The sequence below is a fragment of the Setaria viridis genome, chromosome 2 (genome assembly GCF_005286985.2).
Source record: "Setaria viridis chromosome 2, Setaria_viridis_v4.0, whole genome shotgun sequence".
NCBI lineage: Eukaryota > Viridiplantae > Streptophyta > Magnoliopsida > Poales > Poaceae > Setaria > Setaria viridis.
This window is the reverse complement of record NC_048264.2, coordinates 6,008,069-6,032,602: the sequence shown is the minus strand read 5'-3', so window position 1 is coordinate 6,032,602 and position 24,534 is coordinate 6,008,069. Positions and strand designations below refer to the sequence as shown.

The 24,534-nt window shown below is 45.5% G+C and overlaps 2 protein-coding genes and 2 pseudogenes across 2 annotated transcripts; 2 read left to right on the top strand and 2 right to left on the bottom strand.

Moving 5' to 3' along the window:
* Positions 1-1,942: 1,942 nt before the first annotated feature.
* LOC117845574 (protein EARLY FLOWERING 5) lies at positions 1,943-6,788 on the bottom strand. The gene is made up of 9 exons (XM_034726641.2): positions 6,567-6,788; positions 5,554-5,647; positions 4,610-4,695; positions 3,973-4,022; positions 3,818-3,884; positions 3,657-3,738; positions 3,164-3,519; positions 2,494-3,018; positions 1,943-2,401 (listed from the first exon to the last, which is right to left on the bottom strand). The coding sequence occupies exons 1-9, from the start codon at positions 6,645-6,647 to the stop codon at positions 2,177-2,179; spliced, it is 1,566 nt and encodes a 521-aa protein (XP_034582532.1). The 5' UTR covers positions 6,648-6,788; the 3' UTR covers positions 1,943-2,176.
* A 1,692-nt stretch (positions 6,789-8,480) lies between these two features.
* LOC117844677 (uncharacterized) lies at positions 8,481-14,832 on the top strand. The gene is made up of 4 exons (XM_034725430.2): positions 8,481-8,647; positions 8,818-9,076; positions 9,209-10,382; positions 14,373-14,832. The coding sequence occupies exons 2-4, from the start codon at positions 8,849-8,851 to the stop codon at positions 14,384-14,386; spliced, it is 1,416 nt and encodes a 471-aa protein (XP_034581321.1). The 5' UTR covers positions 8,481-8,647; positions 8,818-8,848; the 3' UTR covers positions 14,387-14,832.
* Positions 14,833-18,402: 3,570 nt separating this feature from the next.
* LOC117844014 (AAA-ATPase At3g28600-like) lies at positions 18,403-20,136 on the bottom strand (annotated as a pseudogene).
* Positions 20,137-22,441: 2,305 nt separating this feature from the next.
* LOC117844013 (AAA-ATPase At3g28580-like) lies at positions 22,442-24,233 on the top strand (annotated as a pseudogene).
* Positions 24,234-24,534: the final 301 nt, after the last annotated feature.

Sequence of the window (24,534 nt, the reverse complement as noted above, 5' to 3'; positions counted from 1 at the left end):
CCTTGTAAAGAGTTAGGGAACCGAGGAATATTTCCGGTTGCTCGTGGACTAAACAAAGTCAAACGGTTGTACAAAACGTGAGTAAAAGATCAGTCTGGATATGTCCAGTTCAGATTATATGTCCTCGCACCATTAGTCAACCAATCGAACGCCTTTTCTTTTTAAAACGATGTCAACTCAACTATGGACATAACATTTGCGCTACCATGGAATTGGAACATTTCGAAATAGGGAACATTTTGACATCCTGACCTTTTTCATGGATAAAGAGCAACCTAATGGTAGTGGTAGGACCAAAATTGATAGTGCTGCCAAAGCTCAAACAAGTTATTCAAGATTTGCTTGATCAGACCCAGGTTGAATCTCAGCTTAGTAGCAAACGAGCCAACTTTCTTAGTGCACCAAAGCTCTCCGAGCCAGCTCGGCAAGTTACAGAATCTTCACATTGGTGCCATGGGGATACTGGGGTAAATATTCAGGGCAAACCCACCCTGCAATCATAGAAACCCAACTGCGGATCGTCAGATGCGAAATATGCGGTCCAGATGAGGTCCTGAGAACATGGCATGCTTCTACAATCAAACCCCGCGATCCACATGAAAATTTTAGCAGTGACATCTGTTGATGTTACATTTACACAAAAATCCCTCTTGTCTTCTCCTCTACACCTCCCCCACCTTCTCATCCACACCTCCTAGGCCATAGCAGGTGGCGTACAATATTTGCAACTCGCAGTGTAGACGGATTGCAACTTAAATGATTTGCTGGATACAACTTCAGTTGCAACTACGGGGTAGTATTTATCGAACTGAGTTAGAAATGTCCCAATTTAGTGTGACGAAGGTAGTAGGTTGCCTACAATATTTGCAATTCGGAGTGTAGACCAATTGCAACTCAAACCATTAGTTGGATACGACTCCAGTTGCAACTGTAGGGGTGTGAAATTTATTGCCTTGAGTTAGGAATGTTCCAATTTAATGTGATGAGGTTAGTAAGCGGCCTGCAATATTTGCAACTTGGTGTGCAGACTGATTGCAACTCGAACAATAGTTGCGAACAATTGGCTAGATACGACTCCAGTTGCAACTGCGGGGCTGGTATTTATTGCACCAAGTTAGGAATGGTTCTTTTCGAACAGCTTGGGTGTTACATACAAAATGTTTCATGTGGTGCCAGGGGTTTAGATGCAAATTTTGTTGCAGGTCTCAGGAGGCTCATCTGGACCGCACATCTTAGAACCAACGGATTGCAGTTGGGTTTCCATGATTACATTGGAGGGTGGCTTTGCACTGAATATTTACCCGGGTATTGCAACAGCAAATAGGCACGTTTTTTTTAAAAAAAAACAGCAAATAGGCACAGAATGTCTGCATATACATGTTGAGGCGATAATGTTCCTTATTGGAAATGTTAAACCTTCCAAAGAACTGCTGGACGAGGTACCTTCTACCTAGACCGACATAGAATCGTCAATGATTCCTAGGGAAGACGTGAAGGCCTGAAACATGTGTAGCTGTGTATATCTCATGAAATCTGGTGGTCAGGCTTCATAGTGCGTGGCATGAACAAAAAGATTGTGCCAGACGTACAAGAATATGAATATAACACGGTTTTGTAAGCAGAGAATCCCAGCTGATCAAAATAAACAAGTGATGCATTCAATTTAGAACATATATCCACATAATTTATAAAAGCTGTGGCTCATCAGCCACAAATGTTGCAGGATTAATAAGGCTGGCCGGCACCGGCATGCACAAATATGACGAGCTCACAACAGCTTCTACTCGTTTTCCACAAGCATATCTGAGCTGGTTTTCATATGAAATAGTCCACGACATAAAGCACACAGTAGTGTTCACCACGACTGGTACTATCTCCAAATCTGCCAGGGGGGGTTCTCGTTGAACCTACAGCTGGGAGATATCCCAGCTAGAGCCAACCATTTAAGTTTCAGAGACTATTTATCACTGCACAGTTGGGCAACATAACAACCTAGTTACCAAAAGGTTGATTACAATTGTTTTCCCATTTTCCAATTAAACTAATCTCAAGGTTTTCTTTTGGGACATGAAATGATCTCAAGTATCTGAGCGGGATTCAATAGCCACAGATCAAGATGGGGCTGATGTTTAGACAGCGGATGCTCAAGTGCAATCAGAAATCTACTCTATTTGAGTTACCCATCAAGAGCACCTAATTCCTTCATGTCTTCCAAGAATGCCATATATGAATCATCGATGCTTGGCGGCTTGGGTGCTGATGAGGAAGGCTGGGCATCACTTCTTATGAGGGTCACTGAAGGCTTTGAAATGGACGGTGTTGATGACTGCTGCTGCTGCACCACCTTTGGTTTTGGTTTCGGGAGAGCAGATTCTCTCTTGACCCGAACAGATGCAGGAACCTGCAACAATTTAAAGCAGAATGGGCCACTTACATTACAGAACTCTATAAGATTGAATAATTCAAGGAATAATGTGAAGCCAGTTAACATACCATAGCCGTTAGCTCAGGAGTGTGCTGTGCTAATGGTCTCTTGACAACTGTTGGGGCAGCTGACTTCACATATGATGGCTGCTGAGGTAACTGAGGCCTTGGTCCAAAGGCAGCAAACTCATCTGGATGCATAGGGGGTCCTGGCAAAAACGGAGGCCTAGGCATCTGTGGTGGACCAGGAAGTACGCCATACGGTGGCATCGGCATCTGAGCTGAGGGTAATCCTGGAGGAGGTGGAGGGGGCCTGGCAACCCCAGGAGTCATATACTGTGGCCTTGAATCTGGCGGTGGTGGGGGCGGTGGAAATCTCATGACTCCAGGAGCTAGCATATCAGGTTGCAATGGTGGCCTTGGAGGTAGAGGAGGCAAATTTGATGATTGCGGTGGAGGCGGTGGTGGCAAGACCCTTGCAGCAGTATCTTGTTTAAACCCAGGAGTGTCCTTTGAAGGACCAGCAGCCTCCATGTCATTTGATTTTGGTGGCAACCCAGGCGGCGGAGGCGGTGGAGGCAGGACAACCGAGGGCTGCAAAGAAGGTAAGACCAGGTCAGCATCCAAACATTTAAACTTAGGAAAATCAGTTTGATACATTAACAATAGGATTTCCAAGTTAGAACATTGTCCTATTAAAATTCCTACTAAATATACAAAAGAGATTCAAAGTAGGCACCTGAGCAGAATCAGTTATGCTCTCATTTGCACCAGACGGCCTCTGCGGTGGAGGCGGAGGTGGTGGAAGTACTGTATGACCTGATACGAGTTCTCTTGGCGGTGGACCGGGTGGAGGTGGAGGTGGCGGAGGTAAGCTTGGCATTGCTGAGTCACTGACAGGCTTAGGTGGTGGTGGGGGTGGGGGTGGGAGTGGGGGCAAAGGGAAAGGAGGTGCAGATGGATCAATGGATTCTGAGGTGGCTGGCAATGGTGGTGGTGGTGGAGGGGGTGGCAGGGTGGATGGACCTGCTTCAGACTCTGACATGGAAGATGAGGCCCCCGCGTTGGATGAGGAAGGCAGTGGGATTCTTGGTCCTGCATGTCAAGCAAGAAATGAAACTGAGAAAAAGCTAGTTATGATTACTAAACTGTAAGAAGGTAATTTTATAAGATCATGATTTTTCTTTCAGAAAATGAAATATTTACAAGCTAAAGAGAGTAAAGATAGTAACCTATAGATGATTTGTACATGGGAGGTTTTCCAGGTGGCGGTGCTCCGGATGGATTTAAGGTTGGATGATAGTAAACAGAGTCCTGTAATACAAACGTGGTAAGTATGTATTCAAATATTCAAAAACCTTTAAAAATAATTCCAATGAAAAACATAACATACCTCAGGCTTAGGATTTGCTCTATCATCTTCCTCTGCTGCAGGCCGTCTCTTTGGTGGTCCAAGATGGCTAGGGGGAAAGAAAGGCAATCGGGTGAGAAGGAACAGTAATATTGCTATCTAATAGGATGAATGCATAAAATATCAGTAAAGCTCACCCGAACATAACCGGCTGCTCACCCTTCTCCTTCATTTTCTGTTCATATTCCTGGGAAAAACCATAAGTAATGAGCTTCTATGTCTGAATAGGAATTAGCAAGAATTTACTGCTATGTTGCCCTTGGAAGTTACCTAGAAACTACACGTTCAATCCAAAACTCAAATTTAGACTTTGGTGCAGAACTTATGTGTCTTAACAACTAATAAGATTCAATTTTAATATAAAATTGTATCAATACTACCATCATACCCTTCTAGTCTAAATCTTCCAATGTTGAGAAATAAAAAGGCACGCCAAATCAAAACATTCAGTCAAGATAATTGCCATAGTCACTGACAGCATAAAGTGGAACAAGATGCTTCTTAACAGCATACTGTATTTTACCAAAATCATATGAAATACCACTTTCCTATATCCTGATAAACTTCATTAGAACATTAGTAAAAGAATGTCAAAAATTAATTCAAAAAATGAAGGCCAACTAGCACAGCTAATTTGCCATGACAATACCAAGAAACATGTCCAACAGGATGAAAGATTATGAAAAAGAAACAGTCTATAAATTTATGAGTAGGATAGACTAAAAAACAATAAAAAAAAAGTGCATAGAGTCTAGATTCCTGAAATCAAAATACCTTTCTTTTCTTAACAATAAGATTATATGTATCCTCAAGCTGTCTTTTCTTATGTTTCCTAGCCTTGTCAAGAGCACCATCAGCCTCTGCACCAATAAAAGAAAAGGAACAATTTCAGGATTGACAAGCCCTAGAATAGACAAAATAATCATCAGTTATTTTTGTATGAAAATGATAGAAAATCTGTGCACTGAAAATTTTCTCGAACAATGCAACTAAAAGAGCATAGAGTTATAAGTTCAAAATAAAGTACTCATGATGAATTCAAAACAAAAAATCTGGCCAATAATGAACACGAATATAGAGCATTGTAACCGTACTGATTAGAATGGTCAAGAGGGAACCATTATCTTTTCTAATGCCAAAATGAGTTTCAGTTATCATAAGACCCATAATGATCAAGACTATCAGGGCCTGTAGAAACAAAGCTCACGGGGAATAAGAAAGTGAAATGAGCCATGTGGAAAACAGAGGCGGAGCAGGTAACAATTGAAAGAGGTGGACAAGAGGCAAATGTTGCAAAATATAATGCTTCATGAGATCATGGTACATACATATTAGGTAACTCCATGCTAATACCCTATTTGATGCTTTACGTTGCCTGAGCTATACAATTGTTTCAACAATAGGACCACACTAGAAACACCAGAACAGAGATAATTAGCCAACTGCAAGAGTCAAAATCGCTCGAAATTTGAAATGGAAATAAGTTAGGGACATAGCAAATAGGTCATGAATGTATACCAAATATGGAAGAACAATATAGAAATAATGCTACCACTACAGACCAAATGAACCATGTTATGAGAACTAAAACAGAATAACAAGTAACATGAGATATGCATAGAACAAAAGGTTCATAAAAAAGAATATTAGTTTTTTTACAAAAGATCACTTTCTGATTCATGTTCTAAATGCAAGCACATAAACTCTGATTTACTTACTCATCTTCTCCAACTTCTCAATCTGCTCCTTAATAGCCTCTGGATCCTTTTTCAAAATACCAACATCTCGCACCTTCTTCCTTTCTTTTTTGTTCTGGAAGATGGAAGATAAGTGGAAAAAGAAAACCATTAGATGATATGAATTGATAACAAATAAATAAATTAGCAACGTGCCATTTTTTATATGATCTCATAACAATTGCAGGCAATTAGTTTGTTCAGTATGCCAAACAAGATTGATCCTCCAGTGCCAACCAACAAGGCCTTGCTACTTGTACGCATAGCTATAAGTTCTACAGAACTTCAATCACCGTTCCATCTTCTAAACACAACAACATCCTTGGAGCAAATACTGATGCCTTGTGAAGGGCTTACTATAGTAGAAGTTCCTACACGGACAAGTGGTTTTTGCATTTTCATTACTATAGTAGAAGTTCCTACACGGACAAGTGGTTTTTGCATTTTCATGATAAAACTTGTCACATTTAAGATTGAAACCTCATATTCCAGTTAAGATAGCCCAAATCCTCCTAAAAATAAATCGCCAACAAAACTAAACAAAGTAACACATCAGAACAGCATAGAATTCACAGTCAAACTGCCAAAATACTAGTACCAGTCAACATCTAAGGTTATTTATTTGGTTCTTCTGTGGCATTTAAGATCTTCAGATTCAACAAGTAGCAACCAAAAATATAAATAAGCATCTTGGATGGGATATGAGCTTTCCCATGTCAAATTACTAGGTGATCAATCCACCGTAACAAGCTCTAAAGCAGACAAATCAGATGAACCAACAACCTATATTGGGGCTTCCACAATCAGATGAACCAATCTACGAAGCTACCGTCACCACTCCCACCCCGTACAACCCTAATCCACCACAACCAAAGCCTATCGAGTCAAATCAGCAGCGTTGTCACCGTCGCGATTACGAACCGAATAGGGCGCCCGCATCGAACCAGCGGGCGTCGCGGGGACCGGGGAAACCCTAGGGTTGGGCGGGCACTCACCCGCTTGAGCTCCTTCTTCCGCTGCTCCTTGCGGAAGGCGTCGGTGGGGTTCATCACCTTGCCCCCCTTGGTCGTCTTCATCTTGCCCTCCTCCTCCTCGTCACCCTCGCCCTCCGGCGACGGACGGACGGCGGCGGCGAAGGGTTCACTCCGGCGTGGGATCCGCCGCGATGGGGCTCGGGTCCGTGGTTAGCTGTTGTGGCTACGCGGCCAGACGGTCCGATTGGACTCGATTAATCAAAGCCCAATGGAACCGCCTCTCTCTCTACGCGCGCGCCCAATCCACCTGCACCGGCCCAGCCCAGTAGCCCGCCAATAGTTTTGTTTTTTTTTTGTTTTTTTTTGCGGGGATCCGTATTTGTATCCATTGACCCGCTAAATGAATTTATTTTGAAAGTAGCGGGCCAAATAACTGATAAATAGATAAATGAGAAAAACGAATTTTTACTTGATCCAGCCAAATGCGGCTAACACTATATAACAAACATATGGTAGGCAACAACAAGAAGAAAATAGTTACTCAATGCACTAATTATAATGCAGGTTTTTAGTGCCATTGTAAATGAAATCTTATAGTTGACAATGAATGTTCTTCTACTGCTTGATATCACTATACTTGGCTATTTTGTGTTTGGCATGCTTTTCTTCTAGTGGCAGGTGCATACTGAGATATTGATGAGAGAACGGATATGGATAAGAAGAGAGAATTGTTTTTCGCTTGTGGTTGACAATAGGCATATGACTATCACTATTGTACATGATATGGTCAAGTGCACAATGCCCAAGATCAAAACCATAAGCCATTATATATGGTCTATTTTGTAATTTGTACTCCTACAATATATTAGGGATCGTTTATTAGAGCTATAATTCTTAAGCATGGTCATGATGTGTTGACATTCATGGAAGGATCTAGTTGGTAAGACGAAAGCTCCTAATAAATTTCGATGGAAATAACATATGTAAGTCAAAAAGCCTCATCTCACCATTACCCTTAGTAAAAAGGTAAAAAACAGTTTAAATATTACTTCTTTGTTTGAAACACACCATAGATATAGGCACTTATATACACATATAGATTCATTCCTATTGATGACTGAGACCGCACCACATGTAACTTGAGGGGTACATCACCTATATTGAAAAGTAATTAGCTGAAAATATGGGCATCCTTGTTGAGTAGGAGACTTGTTGAGTAGAAGACTTAAACTTAGACATGTTTCGCTCAAAGGGGGGCAAACCAATTAAACTATACTTAGCTTGCAAAAAACCTCAACTCTAATGGTATGTATACATCCTTTGCATAGCCGCTTTCACAGAAGCAACACTTACCATTGTAGGTATCTCTTACCTAACAATATCCATAATTCCAACACTAGCAGGGACATAAGTGGTTGTATGCATTTTTGCTGTGATATTACATACCTTTCAGTAGTTACTCTTTCACGTACAAACATAAGATAACGTCATTACATGTTAAACATCATTACGTGTTAATTGATAGGTTATCGGATTACATATTTATGGAAATGTGAACGCACAATTAAAAGTTGTTATTTAAGCTCTAGTTATTCGTGTCGGTAATTAACCGATCGATATTATATCCTTCCTTGTATGGTTAGACTGTCAACAAATATCCTCTACACGCTTATGGAGGGAACATGATGTACACGTAGATAAATATCCTCTACGAGTGAGTACGTTAACTACGAGTTTACATCTTTTAAAAAAGAAAGAGCTTACATAGACAGTATCCGTGCAAAATATAAATGCTTTTGGAAGGCATGAATTTCTTTTGAATTTAAGGAGCTCAACCTTTTTTTTCTCCCCGAAAACCCTGTGAAATTTGAAGCGTTTTGAAACGGGCCCTAAAAGTCATTAGCCACCATTTAAACACGGGGAAGCTATAGCACACCTGCTCTCGCAGTGTGCCTCCCACTCAGATTTCATCCTCGGCCTCGTCTCCAAGCCAAGTAACCTCACCCCCAGCCTCCCATGCTCGCCTCGAGATCTTAGCAGGCAGCGCCGGAGAGCGCCGACGAGCCCCCCGATCCCTCCTCGCCGCCGCCGCCAACCGACCGGTAAGCGTCCGATCCCCCTCCGTGCCGACGTGCGCGACCCCCACGCCTCCCTGCTCGTCGTACGGGATCCCCACGCCGATCGGCGCCGGATCGCGCCGGCGGCCGCCGGATCTGGTACGGATCTCGCCGCCGGATCTGGTGTAAATCGTGCGTGCGCTTCTGGATTGCAGGGGGAGGAGAGGAGGGGAGGGGAGGGGAGCGATGGAGGCGGCCAACTACTCCGGAAAGCTCTTCGTCGGCGGCATCTCGTGGGAGACGGACGAGGACCGCCTCCGCGAGTACTTCGGCGGCTTCGGGGAGGTCACCGAGGCCGTCATCATGCGGGACCGCAGCACGGGCCGCGCTCGTGGGTTCGGGTTCGTGGTCTTCTCCGATGCGTCGGTGGCGGAGCGGGTGACCATGGACAAGCACATGATCGACGGGCGCATGGTAATTGCGTTTCGCACGCCTTTCCTTTTTTGTGGGTCTGCTGATATAGCAATGCGCATTTTTGGTGGGAATTCTGTTGGAAAGCTGCTGTCTTTTTCACTGTGCGAGCTGAATTGTCCATTTTTGATTCAGGTGGAGGCAAAGAAGGCCGTTCCCAGGGACGACCACAGTATCGTGAGCAAGAGCAATGCCAGCAGCATAGGGTCACCTGGACCGGGCCGTACTAGAAAGATCTTTGTTGGAGGTTTGCCCTCAAATGTCACAGAGGCTGACTTCAGAAGGTACTTTGAGCAATTCGGTGTCATAACCGATGTGGTTGTGATGTATGACCACAACACGCAGAGGCCGAGGGGCTTTGGATTCATCACCTATGATTCAGAAGATGCTGTGGACAAAGCTCTGCACAAGAGCTTCCATGAGCTGAATGGTAAAATGGTTGAGGTCAAGAGGGCTGTTCCAAAAGAGCAGTCTCCTGGACCTGTTGCACGCTCTCCTGCGGGAGCAGGGCAGAGCTATGCTATGAACCGCTTCCTGAATGGCTTCAACCAGGGTTACAACCCGAACCCCATAGGAGGTTATGGCATGAGGGTGGATGGAAGGTATGGCCTGCTTTCAGGTGCACGGAATGGGTTCTCTTCTTTTGGCCCAGGTTTTGGGATGGGCATGAATGTTGAAGGTGGGATGAGCGGAACTTTTGGTGCAAACTCAGGTTTCATCAACAGTTCCAATGGGAGGCAAATGGGTTCGTACTACAATGGAAGTTCGAACAGATTGGGTAGTCCTATTGGGTACCTTGGCCTCAATGATGATTCAGGATCAATGTTGAGTTCAATGTCTAGGAATGTTTGGGGTAATGGGAGTCTAAACTACCCGAGCAATCCTACAAACATGAATGCTTTTGCTTCACCTGGAAATGGAGGTCAAGTCGGTATTACTGGTGACAATTGGGGAGGTCTCCCTTCTGCTCATGGGATGGGCAACATTTCAAGCCTTGGGTCAGGGAACCTTGGCCGTGGAGCTGGAGATAATAACTTTGGTTTGCCTTCTGGCAGCTATGGGAGGAGCAACTCAACTGGTACAATTGGTGAACCTTTCTCTGCATCAGGCAATACATATGAAGTGAACAACCCTGATACATATGGTAGCAGCTCTATTTATGGTGGCACAGCCTGGAGGTTTGCATCATCTGAGGTTGACATACCTTCTTTTGGCCATGATCTTGGAAATATTGATCCAAATATCAAATCAGATGTATCAGCAAGTTACATGGGCAACTATACTGTTAACAACAATCAGCCAAGCAGAGGTCAGTTGCTGTTTCGATATTTTCCTCTGAGCTCCATATAGATTTCTATTTCTGCATAATGGAACTAAAATTCAATTAGTTGGGGAAAAAAGTCAAATAGATATCTGAAGTACAATTTACCTTCCTTTTCCCTGTTTACAAAGCAGTCTATTCACTCTGAATAAAAGTTCTATGGCGTGTTCATAACCAGGATGACACAACAGCATAAACAGCAGGCCTTTGTTGTGGGCTCCTCTGAATTCCATTTTTGCTATTCAAGTAACTTGACGCACAATATATTTTTTGAACTCAGTTCGTGGTAATTTGAGCTTGAGTTTTGTTAGGCCAACTGAGTGAGAAGTCATATAGTTTGGACATGTTCCTTGACCTTCTAGAACCTGACAATCAATTGTCGATGCATCTATAGATAAGTGTTATGGGCTTGTATTTTGTACTTATTTTATCCTGCAGCATAGTGAATTCATCATACTACTGTTTTCAGATATTGAAATAGAATTAGTTGATTTCATTCATATTATTTTGAGCATTCTCCTGCTTCCTTCAGTTGAGTTACAACTTACACATAGATGAGTGATTGGAGTAGACTGTAGACATGTATTGTAATCAAATTGTGGTGGTTTCATTGGGCCTTGCATTTAGCATTGAATTGTACACTCTTTGTGCACTTTAATGTGCAAGAAATTTTTTTCTTGCTAAACCTGTGCAAGAAACATTGCACACACATCTTGCTATTTGTTTGGTCTGGTGGGATTAAGATAGCATATCCCAGTGGGAAGTGGATTTAGCTGCCTGATTATCAGAGTGCTAGGAATGATCAGGATTCACTCACCAGCGGAATGTTATACGCCAATCCCATCAATCAAAGAGGCAGAGCTTTGAATGAAGATGAATTAATCCAGTATTGAACATTGGCATTGTCTCTTCCATCTGGGGTTTGCCTTGCTATAGTACATGTTCCTTGGAACCTCGGATTTGCCTTGATATAGTTCTTGTGCCTTGCGATTTCATTGAACACTGTATGGAGTAAATCAAGGACAATGAGGTTAGGACTTAGGAAGCGATCTGTGGACGATGTTTTCAACATTCTGGTCAATCCAGATATGTTCAAAACATTTGATATACTGCTTCAAAATTTTTGTGTGATATATACTGCTTTGAAATTTCTTCTGAAAAACTGGTTCCTTCAAAAATTTGAATTTGCTACAATTTTTGTTTTGCAGCATCGTCTTGTAGTTGCGTGCTAAGTACAGTGTTTGATATGTGTAGTGCTGTACTGCTGTGCCGAACAATTAGGTAGTGTAGAAAGAAAAAAAATGAGCTTACAATGTTATGGGAAAATAAGGATAAGCCATCAGCGTTTCTTAGGAGTATTGTGTGTACATTTGATTGAAAGTCAATCCACTCTCTGGATTTTCTTCAAGGATATTTTGGGCGCTTTTTTTTCCCAATGCGATAGCCTTTTTGTTGTTTGTTTTCACTTGTTCAAACACCTAGAATAGTCTTCAAGAGACTTGACAAAGTTTTAGATCCGGGATGGGGTAATGCAATATTTTTTGCATAATCTAATCATGGCCAAATGTGCTTTACTTTGTGTCTAAACTTTAATATAGTAACTAGTTTATCTGTTTGTGTACATATGCATTTCCCCTTTTTTTTATGTTAAATTATAATTTAGCACACCTTATATTTTTGCCACAAATACACACAAGTCCAAATCTTACAACTATTGTATGTAATCTAGAATTTATGTTCTTCGTCATTGTTTCCTTTTAGCCCTGGATAGCTGAACATCAATCAAAACCACAACTGTTATCATGTCAATAATTTTCTTACACTTCGAATTAATTATCATTAGGGGCCGTTTGGTTCCCTTTGCTTATTTTTAGCACGTGTCACATCGAATGTTTAGATACTAATTAGGAGTATTAAACGGAGACTATTTACAAAACCCATTACATAAGTGGAGGCTAAACGACGAGACGAATCTATTAAGCCTAATTAATCCATCATTAGCAAATGTTTACTGTAGCAACACATTGTCAAATCATGGACTAACTAGGCTTAATAGATTCGTCTCGTCATTTAGCCTCCACTTATGTAATGGGTTTTGTAAATAGTCTACGTTTATTACTCCTAATTAGTATCTAAACATTCGATGTGACGGGTGCTAAAAATAAGTCAATGGAACCAAACACCCCCTTAGTTAGTGTCATATTAATAGGAACCAAGAATAGACCAACCAGTCAACTTTTGCATAAATCTATAGCTTATTTATGATAGTTTCTACATCTGCAAGTTATCCAAGCTGAAAGTTTATATACCTACATTTGTCTATGGATATCATATCAACAATATGAAGGGATGACTAAAAACTCACAAGACTAGGAAGGATCTGTTATTAACCATTGGGCTATAACATGTACAACTGGCTGCTCAGAGGAGGTGCTTAGGAAAAAAACCCGGTTTATTTCACATGTCATATGGGGTGGGTACTTAGGAGGCGGAGGATGCTCAAGTTTGCTTGAGTTCCTTAAGGTGTGTTACAAGGGTTGGACTGCGTGTTACAAGGTGGTTGGACCTATTTAAGCACCAACTGCACTAAGGAGAAAAGTCTGTATGCAAGTGCTTAATGACAGTTGGCATTCTCTTTCTTTAAACACTCCTGTGTAAACAACTCATATTGTACATTACCTAAGATGACAAACCAACCATTATGCTGCCTCTATTTCTGGAGAGCTGTACCATTTCTTCCTTTTTGTTATTTCTTATGCAAGGAAATGGGAAACATCTTAGTTACCAAATATCTCTTATAATGGATTCTTTATATTTGAAGCTTCCTTTGTTTGAGCTTAAATAGTTACCTTAATGACACCAAGTGGACATTGGTTAGCCTTGGCTCGGTTCCTAGAATGGGCCAGTTAATCCTTTTCCCCTGTTGTGTGAGTATTTTGGCATACCATTTTATTGTAGCAGTTAAGAATAAGTAGGTCCACCAAATTGTGGGATGAACAATCCCTATTCTTGATTCTGAAACATATTTCTCCTTTTACTTGGCAAAATTCCCAGCATTGTTTTTTTGTTGTATAGTAGAGGTAATTTGTTTGCCTATCTTGCTTGCTTATTCAACAAGATGCAGATATTAAAGTGCAAAAACATCCATCTAGTATTCGAAAGGGCACACATACAAATGGAAATGTGGTCAATCAATGTTAAGACAAGTCAATATATGCTATGTCACCTATGCATTGGAACTAGAACACATTTCTGGATAATTGGTTCTTAAAAGCTACTATGAATTTCTGATAGTGGTTTCAATTGCATGTAATTGACCGATTGAAAATTTGAATTCCTTTTTTGTTTTTTGAATGTGTTAATATTCTGGCAATAGGTTAGTCTTGTCTATAAAATATTTACATGAAGTATTTATGTAATCACATAATCTCAATGTTGCAACTTAAATGAGAATTTTGCTGTAGTTAGCTATTACCTCCCTAAAATTGATCAGCAGTCTATATTGAATGATGCACAAGGCAGCATGGTGCTGGAAAACATTTCTTTTAGAAAGATGATCTTAATAGTTGGGTAATTGAGACATGAGCCATCTTCAACTAGTGCTATAGAGATGTAAGATATATAGATTTCAAATTGGACTAGCAGTTTCAGTATGTTGTACGAAGCATAGGGCTGCTTGTCGCAGGTTAGACATTCCATTCTGAACATGAACTTTTCCTGCCTAGTTGTGGTATGGTAAATTTTCCTGTGTCAGAGAGGAAACTGTATCAATTTGTTGTTTTAAAATGAATTGGATCTGTGCGCACTGGAACAAGTACCTTGTTCATTATATTATGTCGAAATATATTTCGAGGACATCTATCATCTGTGCGCACTGGACAAGTACCTTGTTCATTATATTATGTCAAAGCATATTTTGAGGACATCTATCGTAACTAGCAGTACTAACAATAGTATGCTATGTTATTTTTGTTGCAGGTATCACTTCCTAGGGAGAGTATTACTACTATATTCATATATGACTTGGAATAGATGAAACACCCATTCTCTCAGGCATCCAGGTGCATGGGCGTGAATCGGTGTTTGTCAGATTAATATACAGGTTAGTTTTGTCTAGCTAACCAGCGGTGTGGTTTACGAACACCAGCATGCTAGAGGAGGCGCGGATACAGAAACATTTTGTGAAGGTTTTCTCTTTTTGGGGTCATGTTTTAGTTTAAATTTCCGTACGGCGTGGTTAGGCCTTTTGGTTTTTGATGAATGAGATGTGCAGTGGTGATTATTGCGGCACATATTTAGAAGTCGGTCGTGTTCCAACATAAGCTGGAAAAAGGTGTCTGTCTGTATACGGATGAACATGTATACCAACCAAAGGGATGCTGTATTATGTTGCCCATTTGTTACTACATTAGCTCGCGTGTTTTGGGCCCGTTTTTAACCATTCGTTTTGCGCGCTAGAAATTCTGTGACTCGCTGGTATTATGGTCTCTCCTTTTTCGCCATACGGATGCCTCTGTTTTTGCTCTAGATTGCATTGGTTCTGCTTTTTCCCCATTTGGTGTTTAGCACCTGTGCATTGCAGTGTTCTCTCCTTTTGCTGCCATGCCTTTGATTTTGCTAATGATCTGACTTTCGGTATTTGGCACCTGTCCATTACTGTTCCAAAGATTGTTGTGAAGCTCACATTGATGTGAAATTCAGCTTCTCATCATGGCACCTGTTAGGCATTATGTATTTTTGTGTGCGTGTGCTAGTTTCGCTTTCTCGGAGTCACTTATGCTTCATATCATGAGTTTCTGACATATTGACATGTCTCTGTTTTCGGCTTAGCAGTCCTCTCATTACGTAGCCTTTGAGCTTAGTTAGGGCAATCTTATCGTTTGCTGAAATTGCTAAATGTTTTTTTTGAACATTACCAAAATTGCTAATGTGGTTGCGCAAAGTGGATGGCGCGCAAAAGTGGCCCAATTCAGCACTCGTGGGCCAATGGGTCCTGAAGTACGAACACCCAGTTGCACTGCACATGATGAGAGTGGCCCGGTGGTGAACTTTTTATATTTATTACTCCCTCCGTCTCAAATTGTAAGGCTTTCTTTAGTGCATAGTTTTTGCTATGCATTTAGATATAGTGTAGATCTAGATGCATAATAATATCTATGACCTACAATTTGAAACATATGAGCTGTGCAGAGGGGGACATTCAGCCAATTCAGTTCAGGTAAGATAGATTCCGCTAATAGGTACTCCCTCCATCCTAAAGTATAGGGTCGTTTTAATTTTTTTAGATTCATAGGTTTTGTTATAAACTTACGTAAGCATAAGCATGCAAGCAGGCGCAGGCATTCCTACGAACCTGCGAGGTCCTCCTGCAAAATCAGCCGTTTCAGCCTTGACGTCAACCTGCGAGGCCTGTATAGTCCAGTGGACACCTGCAGGCACCTGCTTCAATTTGGTGGGCTTAAGCGGGCAATCCTGTTAGGTGCGGTGGGCTTATGTGGGTACTCCTGCAGGACCCGCAAGAGCCTGCGTGGCCTTCATCCTTGCCACACTCGCACGGTCGCACCGTCTTCGCTCTCGACCGGCCGTCTACTCCGGCCTCGCCGCCGGCCGACCACACCGGCACCGGAGCCCGTGCCCCTCCCCAGGAGCTTCGTCGACCGCACCGCTCCCTACCATCGTAGATCCCTTCATCGAGGGCGCTGTGCACCCCTCCCTCGTCTGATCGTCTCGATCTCAGCCTGCTCGCGGCCCTCAGCACAGCAGGCGTCGCGGATCCTGGTCGTCCCCCGAGGCATCAAATGAGAGCATCCCTCCTCTAGGTACCCACACACGTCAAAGCCGTGAAGGTGAGGCTCTCAGACACTCTCTCTTGTAGTCTTGTTCAGGTCTATTCCTTTCTTTACTGCAGATCCGTCTTGTGTTGGTGCATGTCTGACTGTCTCTGTCTTGCGATATTTTGTTTTTTTTTTCAATTCGCGCACATACTTGATGATTAGTCCGTGAGATACATGTACTAGTTCTGCTGCTACATTTTATACTCAATGCTTTGAATATTATTATAATATTTCTAGAGATATTCTGTAGCATACTCTGCCCATTTAGGATTTGCCAAGCATACGGGGCGTGTGCGTGCCTTTGCACTCGCATGCTCTTGCAGAAGCAACGGCGGAGCACGTGCTAGCGGCTAGGGCGGGCCTAAGAGTTTAAGAGTGTGTATTCAAAAGTACAAATGTACATAAATTTGACTATTTCAGCTCTATTTTTTAACATGTCTAGTTGATTATACCCTTAAATACTATGGATTAGAAAAATAATAAAATACCTCCTGAGCCCGCCCCTTGCTGCGGCAACGCCCAGCAGACGAAAGCGGCCTGCGGAGCATACGCTTGCAGGTTCTTGCAGGAGAGGCGGGCGGGCGATGCAGGTGTTCTACAGGCTCTTGCATCCTTACCTATATCTACATATACGATAATATCTATATATTTAGAAAAATTAAAATAACCTATAATTTAAAACGGAAAGATGTATTTTTTTTCTGAACAGTTGTTTTTGGAAACATAAATAAAAAATGTGTAAAGAAAAAAAATTTGGAATGGTGGTGCTCTAGCAACACTCCACAGCCTGGGCTGGGCATCCGTTCGTGCCAACAACCAGGAGCAAAATCCAAAGCCCTTGGATCCAGTGGCCATTGCCAGTCTTCGTGTCCGCCAAGTGCCAATGCAGAGAAGACTACCCATTTCAATTAGTGGAATCTATCGTACCATGTTGAATTGGCGACGATATTAATTGACTTTTTATAAAATTACATGCTTCTTTTTAAGATGTGCTGTGCATAGAGGGAACGTACTGCCAATTCAGATTGGGTATAGTCTTGCAATTATTTAATTCAAAAAATTATATTTTTTGTAAAATTAAAAAATATAAAGGAAAAAAATTCGGCCGACGGTGCTCTAGCAACTTAACAACACTCCACAGCCTGGGCATCCGTTCGTCGTGCCAACCAGGAGCGGATTCCAAAAGCCCTTGGATCCAGCGGCCATTGCCGGTCTCTGTGTCCGCCAAGTGCCAATGCAGAGCACACTATTTTGCAGGCACGGCCATGCCAGCGGGCACGTGATCCCTAGGGGTGGAAATGGATAGTTGGAAATTCAAATTATCCGAATTCGTATCCGCTAAAATGTAAATATGGATATTTGAATCCGTGCCCGATTTTAATATGGTAACTAAAGTGGAAGTATTCGAATTCATTTTTTAATCAGTTTTATCCGAATCCGGATTCGTATCTGAAATATCCGATATTATTCGTATTCATTTAGAATAAAGCTTCTCTCAAAACCATATATTATTTTGATTTAGTTTGAAAGAGATATATATATTGATGTAAATTAATTTAGTACCATATTTTACTTGTTTATTGATGTACAATCAATTTTTATCCATTTATTTATTTATTCTTAAAATATTTACTTATATATATACTTTTATTGTTGATACATTTAATTATTGAAATATTTATTGATAAATATTTTATTATCAACAAGGTATCTTTGTTTACATGTGTTATATAGTCATACTTTATTCTCTACTTGCATAATGATTTTGATATTCCAAAATCATCTATTAAGAAAATAGTTAGTAGCTACAATCTTAATTTAGTAGATATCCGAACGTATTCGAACTATTCATTTTGTATTCGTATCGAGAACATTCGAATTCGACAAAAAATATGGATATCCAACTAAAAATATCCGAATTCTATCCATATCCGTACCATTTCCATCCCCAGTGATCCCAGTGCAGTGCTCGACTGCACGAGCTTTGCCAGTACCACCACCGGCTGGGATTGGCTGTTGCATTGCACGGAAGTGGATGGATTTCAGAGCGCTGCTTCGGCCGTCGGCCCGAGCCCAGAGCCCCTTCTGCCTACCTGCTGCCTGCTGCCAACACGTCACGAGTCCCGAGGCCACGACGCAGAAGAGGTGCCTTTGAACTGCATCTGGAGTAATTCGATCACGTGAAATTCCAGTGCTCCAGATGCAGAATTACCGTAGAAAGATTCAGCCGAGCTAGAGTGACGTTGGGAAGATCGATCAAGTTAAGGTCACTGAACCACTACATTGTAATTTAGAAAATGCAATTCCAACATCGAACATAAGATGCAATTAAACAGCATTTGTCAATCATCTAAACTCGAGTAGCCACCTCGATCTACTCATCCTCCACTACCTCCTCGTCCTCGGGGAGGACGACCTTGTCGGAGCTGGTGGCGTTCTTCGCCGCCGCCGTCGTCGCCTCCCTTGCCTCCCGCAGCGCCTGCACCAGGCCGGCGAGGCAGGACCCCGCGTCGTCGTCGCCGGCGCGCTTGGGCGTCAGGAGCTCGGCGACGTCGGCGGGGGTGATGTCGACCTCCCGGCGCAGCGCCGCCACGTCGTCGAACAGCGGGTGGGCATCGACGGCGAGGTAGTTCCTGGCGAGGAACCTGAAGGACTCGAAGCAGCAGTAGGACATCTCGATGTGGTCCATGCGCCCGCACCGGATCAGCGCCAGGTCCAGCCTGTCGGCGTGGTTGGTGGTGAAGACGATGACGCGCTCGCCGCCGCACGCCGACCAGAGCCCGTCGATGAAGTTGAGCAGGCCGGAGAGCGTCACCTTGCTCGTCGAGGTCGGTTCGAGCTGCGGCTCCGCCTTGGACGCGTCGTCGGCGTCGCCGCCGGGGCCCGGCGGCGGCGGCGCTTGCCGGTGAGGTCGAGGGAGCAGTCGATGTCCTCGATGACGATGATGGACCTTCCCTTGGTGTCGGTGAACATGCGGCGGAGCTCGGTGTTGGAGGACACGGAGGTGAGCTCGATGTCGTAGATGTCGTAGTCGAGGTAGTTTGCCATGGCGGCGATCATGGAGGACTTGCCGGTGCCCGGCGGGCCGTGGAGGAGGTACCCGCGCTTCCACGCCTTGCCGATGCGCGCGTAGTACTCCTTGCCGTTGCGGAACGCGTCGAGGTCGTCCATGATGTCCTTCTTCTTGGCCGGGTCCATGGCCAGCGTCTCGAACGTCGACGGGTGCTTGAACACCACGTGCTTCCACGACGACTTGAAGTACCGCTCGCCGGTGTTGGTGAAGAGCTTCCGGCGGCGGTTGGCGGCCATGATGGCGCGGCCCTCGCGGCAGACGTGGGGGAGGTAGGAGTCGACGACGAGGTCGCGGTGGCGCTCGTGGAACACGAGCCGGTACGCGCGCCCGGCGTCCTCCGCCTGGGCGTCGCATCCTTGGCTGTTGTGATGGTGGCGTGGAGCCGGCACGGCTTGCCACCACACCGTGGCGCCTTGGAACTCGTCGGCGACCTCCTCGCCGTCGCCCACGGTGAGCGCGAACCGGCGGCTGCCGTCGCCGTCGCGCCGGCGCTCGGCAAGCCGCAGGGACCGCGCCCCGCGCGAGCACCGGGCGCCGAGGTACGCCGCGGCCTGCTCGAACGCGTCCCGTCGCCGCCGCCGTACTCGGCGACGGTGACGGCGAGGTAGGGGTCCAGGAGCCACGCGAGGCGGCGCGCGTGGTGGCGCAGGAAGGGGAAGCGGCCGGCGAGGCGGTCCGGCAGCAGCTGACGCGGGAGGTAGCGGCGCAGCATGCTCCACGCGAGCATCGCGCCCGCCAGCGCTGACCAGAGGCCGGCGAACCGATCCAGCATCCCGGGAGGCGAGGCCGCCGGCGCCGCCGTCGGGCCCCTCGTCGTGGCTCTTGGCCGCGGCGGCATGCGTGGGTGGTGAGCTGCGGCCTCTGGCCCTCTGTGTCGTGCGGGGTGGTGAACGTGAGCCCTTGCAGGCTTGCATCGGATCTTTTTATTACCTGACAGTTGATCGATCTGCCGATCACTCGACTGACATTCTGCACGCCAAGAACGCAGAGTTCGTTGCGATGTACCATGTGGAAGCATGCTCGATGTGCTTGTCACGAGAGAAGGGTTTCAGAGCAGAGCATTCCGAGTAATTTAGAAAATGCAATTCCAACCTCAGCTTGCACCAGTCATAGCAGGCCCCAAGGATGCATTTGGGAGAGCTCCCAGAGCTAATTCTCTGCTCGTTCCAGCAATAGCTCTGCCAAACAATTTTTCAGAAAGAAATGAATCGTTGTACGGGAATTCAAATTTGTTTTCCGTGAACTAGCTCCTTCCAAAGCTACGGTCTCTAAAATCTAAATATTTGTCTTTTGGAATACATGTAGCCAACACATTCAATAGTAGTTTCAAAATACTACACATTTGTTATATTTTGAATGCGTCCCATTACTATTAATTTATGGCTAAAGTATTGTCTTGGAGACCATGTTGTTAACCGAAACAATAATTCATTTAAAACCGGAGGGGTTCCAGGCTAGGCTAAATTTTTTTTTTCTTTTAATCGAAGTTGAAAATGGCGCTTAACAATGGGTCAGCCAGCCAAGGCCTAGCCCACGCTCGTTTCTTCCTCCTTCCCCATGCTTGGTTTCACCATGTAGGGGAAATGTGACTCAAGGGTGTACGTACTAGAAGGTATTGAAAGTGAGTTGAGCACAGAGTAAACATATAGATTCCAAGAGATAAACATTGAATAAAATTATAACGGGTCCATTCTATCTCTATAGAGCATAGAAGTTGTACATCCTATAAATGTTAAGAGGAGAGAAAGGTCACATTCACTGATCTAAACACTAAGAAAATGATCAATGCCAACATGATTTAGAATAATTTTTTTAAAAAATCGGTTTACAGATTATAAGATATATCAACTTATCTCTCTAATCTTTCTAATGAGTTGAGTCCGCTATTAGATTTGGTGGAGACATTCGTAAAATTAGTAACCTTTTAGAACTAGTGAAAAATAAAATCCACACCGTTTTGTAGTATCTTTATTGGTAAAATGTACATGAAGATGCCACAATAATATAGATTCTATTTTCACTATATATGCCTAACAAGTTTTAAAATATTTCATAAATTTAATGGCTAAGATGGACATGATATATTCCTCTACCAAATTTCATTACAAAACTCGAATAATTAAAAAAAAGATAAAATACAGAAATTTCTAAGTAAATATATAGTACATATAGAATTTTGAAAAAGCATGAAAACAAGCATTTTAAAAGACTATCTATAATGACTTTATAAATGTCTCAATCAGGTTTTTAAGAAACCAGTATCCGATTTGATGATTTCAAATATATAACTTTTATAAAATGTTGGTGGTGTACTTGGCCCCACAAACCAAACTCCAATTCCACGTGTAAAAATGAGCCCTCCTTTCGCTCTGTTAAGAGAAAATTATAGTCATTGTCGTGATCGATGGACATGCAAAACACAAAATCAAAGCATAGTGATTTTTGTAGCATCTTTTCTCCAACATACTTTGGGACAATTGCGAATGTAGAGGGGCTGGCAAAAGGCGCCTAAGTAATATGGTTCTCCAAAGTTCAGTAAGGTCCATGGTTTGTCATCATTCAACAGTTAGGTTAATTGCTACATGCCAAACCACCGTGATCTTGGTAGCCAGGCACATAAGTACCTGGTGGAGGGAGGAGTGATCACATAAGGGTGCACTAGTGGAGGGAGGGTTGTGGCTAGCGGACATCTTGATTCTTCTTACCAGAGGAACGGAATAATTTATATACCATGAAATGCAAATGCAGAGTGAATCCACACAAGATACGCTTAAAATGAAAAAAAAAGCCTCACTAGGTTTGCCACTATCCTGCACAAACCTTCGCCGCTGATCTTCCTTGTCTCCCCACATTCTCAAAGTCTTAAAAGGGACACAGGTGGTTAAGCACTCAACCTTCATCCTTCGCCGCTGATCTTCCTTGTCTCCCCACATTCTCAAAGTCTTAAAAAGGACACAGGTGGTTAAGCACTCAACCTTCGTAGGGGACCTTCATAGAGGTCTAAAGCTCAGAAGGTGTGATAAAAGAGCACCTAAAATTAGAATAATGCGTAATAAATTACATATCAGAAAACCATGGACGAAGACAGCAATATTTGGCAGTAGGAAACAAGCAACGCCTCCCAGCTCGAAAGCCAGTTGGCCCACATCCTGACAGCTCCGACCGTTTCCTTTCCAAGTCTCCATATCCCCTCCCCTCCTCTGCAGAGGCCAGTAGGCCATCCACCTCGCACGCCACCGTTCGCAGTCCACAGCAGAGGCGGGCAGGCGGCAGCTTGCCACCCCACTCACGGACTCACCCAGGTACCTACACGCCGGCGGCGCCCGAGAGGCATGGCGAAACCGGCGCCGGTAACGCCTGGGACGGTGGAGCGGTTCGCCAGGCCCATGTCGGTGCTCGCTGGCGCGATGTTTGTCTGGAAGATGGTGCGCCGCTCCTGCCTCCTCTCGCTTCGCCAGCAGCTGAACGACCTCGCCGGCCGCTTCTTTCGCCACCAGGTGCGGCGGCTCATGGGGATCGCGGACCCCTACCTCACCGTCACCGTCCCCGAGCACGACGGCGCGGGATGAAGAGCGGGGACGCGTACGAGCAGGCCAAGGAGTACCTCGGCGACCGGTGCGCGCGCCGGGCGCGGCAGCTCCGGGCAGGGAGCACGCCCGGCGGCGACCGCTTCGTGCTCAGCCTGGGAGACGGCGAGGAGGTCACCGAGGAGTACCGCGGCGCCACGGTGTGGTGGTACTCCGTTCCCGCGCCGCTCCGCCGCCAGGACGCCGGGCGCACGTACCGGCTCGTGTTCCACTGGCGCCACCGCGAGCTCGTCGTCAGCTCCTACCTCCCCCACGTCTGCCGCGAGGGCCGCGCCGTCATCGTCGCCAACCGCCGCCGGAAGCTCTTCACCAACTCCGGCGAATGGTGGGGCATCCGGCACCATTTTTGTGCGCGCCGTGAAAGCACGTTAGAGCTTTGCCGCCATTGACGCCCGCGCGCGGCGCGGTCGTGTTCCTGGCGGGTACAGCGGGAGGTCGATCTGGAGGCACGTGGCGTTCGAGCACCCGTCGACGTTCGAGACGCTGGCCATGGATCCGGCCAAGAAGAAGGACATCATGGACGACCTCGACGCGTTCCGCAACGGCAAGGAGTACTACGCGCGCGTCGGCACGGCGTGGAAGCGCGGGTACCTCCTCCACGACCCGCCGGGCACCGGCAAGTCCACCATGATCGCCGCCATGGCCAACTACCTCGACTACGACATCTACGACGTCGAGCTCACGTCCGTGTACGCCAACGCTGACCTCCGGCGCATGTTCATCCAGACCACCAGCAAGTCCATCATCGTCATCGAGGACATCGACTGCTCCCTCGACCTCACCGGCAAGCGCAAGAAGAAGAAGCATCCCGCACCATCCGACTGGAAAGCGAGCAAGGTGACGCTCTCCGGCATGCTCAACTTCATCGACAGCCTCTGGTCGGCGTGCGGCGGCGAGCGCGCCATCGTGTTCACCACCAACCACGCCGAGATGCTGGACCCAGCGCTCATCCGGCGCGGCCGCATGGACAAGCACATCGAGATGTCCTACTGCTGCTTCGAGGTGTTCAGGTTCCTGGCCAAGAACTACCTCGCCGTCGACGCCCACCCGCTGTTCGACGACGTGAGGGTGCTGCTGCGAGAGGTCAACATCACCTCCGCCGACGTCGCCGAGCTCCTGACGCCCAAGCGCGCCGCTGCCGCCGCCGACGAGGGCTCCTGCCTCGCCGGCCTGGTGAAGGCGCTGCAGGAGGGCTAAGGGGGTGTTTGGGAGGGGGGCTAACTTTAGCCCCCCATTTTAGCTAGATTTTAGCCCTCTCCTCCCAAGCACCAAGGCTAAAATGGAGAGGCTAAACTTTAGCCCCGCATAATCTATTAACCCCTCCAAGGGGTGCTAAAATGAACTAAAGGGGGCTAAAAGTGGTCCCCAAGACCAATTTCCACCCCCTGCCCCCTCCCCTCTCTCTCCTCCCCACACGCTCCGCCCGGCCCCGCCTCGCCTCGCCTCGTCGGCCCCGCCACCACCGCTGCTGCCTCCGCCTCGCCTCTCCGGCCCCGTCACCGCCGCCTTCCCTCCGCCGGCCTCCCCTCCGCCTCCGCCGGGCTCCCCTCCGCCAGGTCTCGCCGCTACCGCTGGGCTCCCCTCCGTCGAGCCCCGCCGCCTCCGCCGGGCTCTCCTCCGCCGGCCTCCTCTCCGTCGGGTCCTGC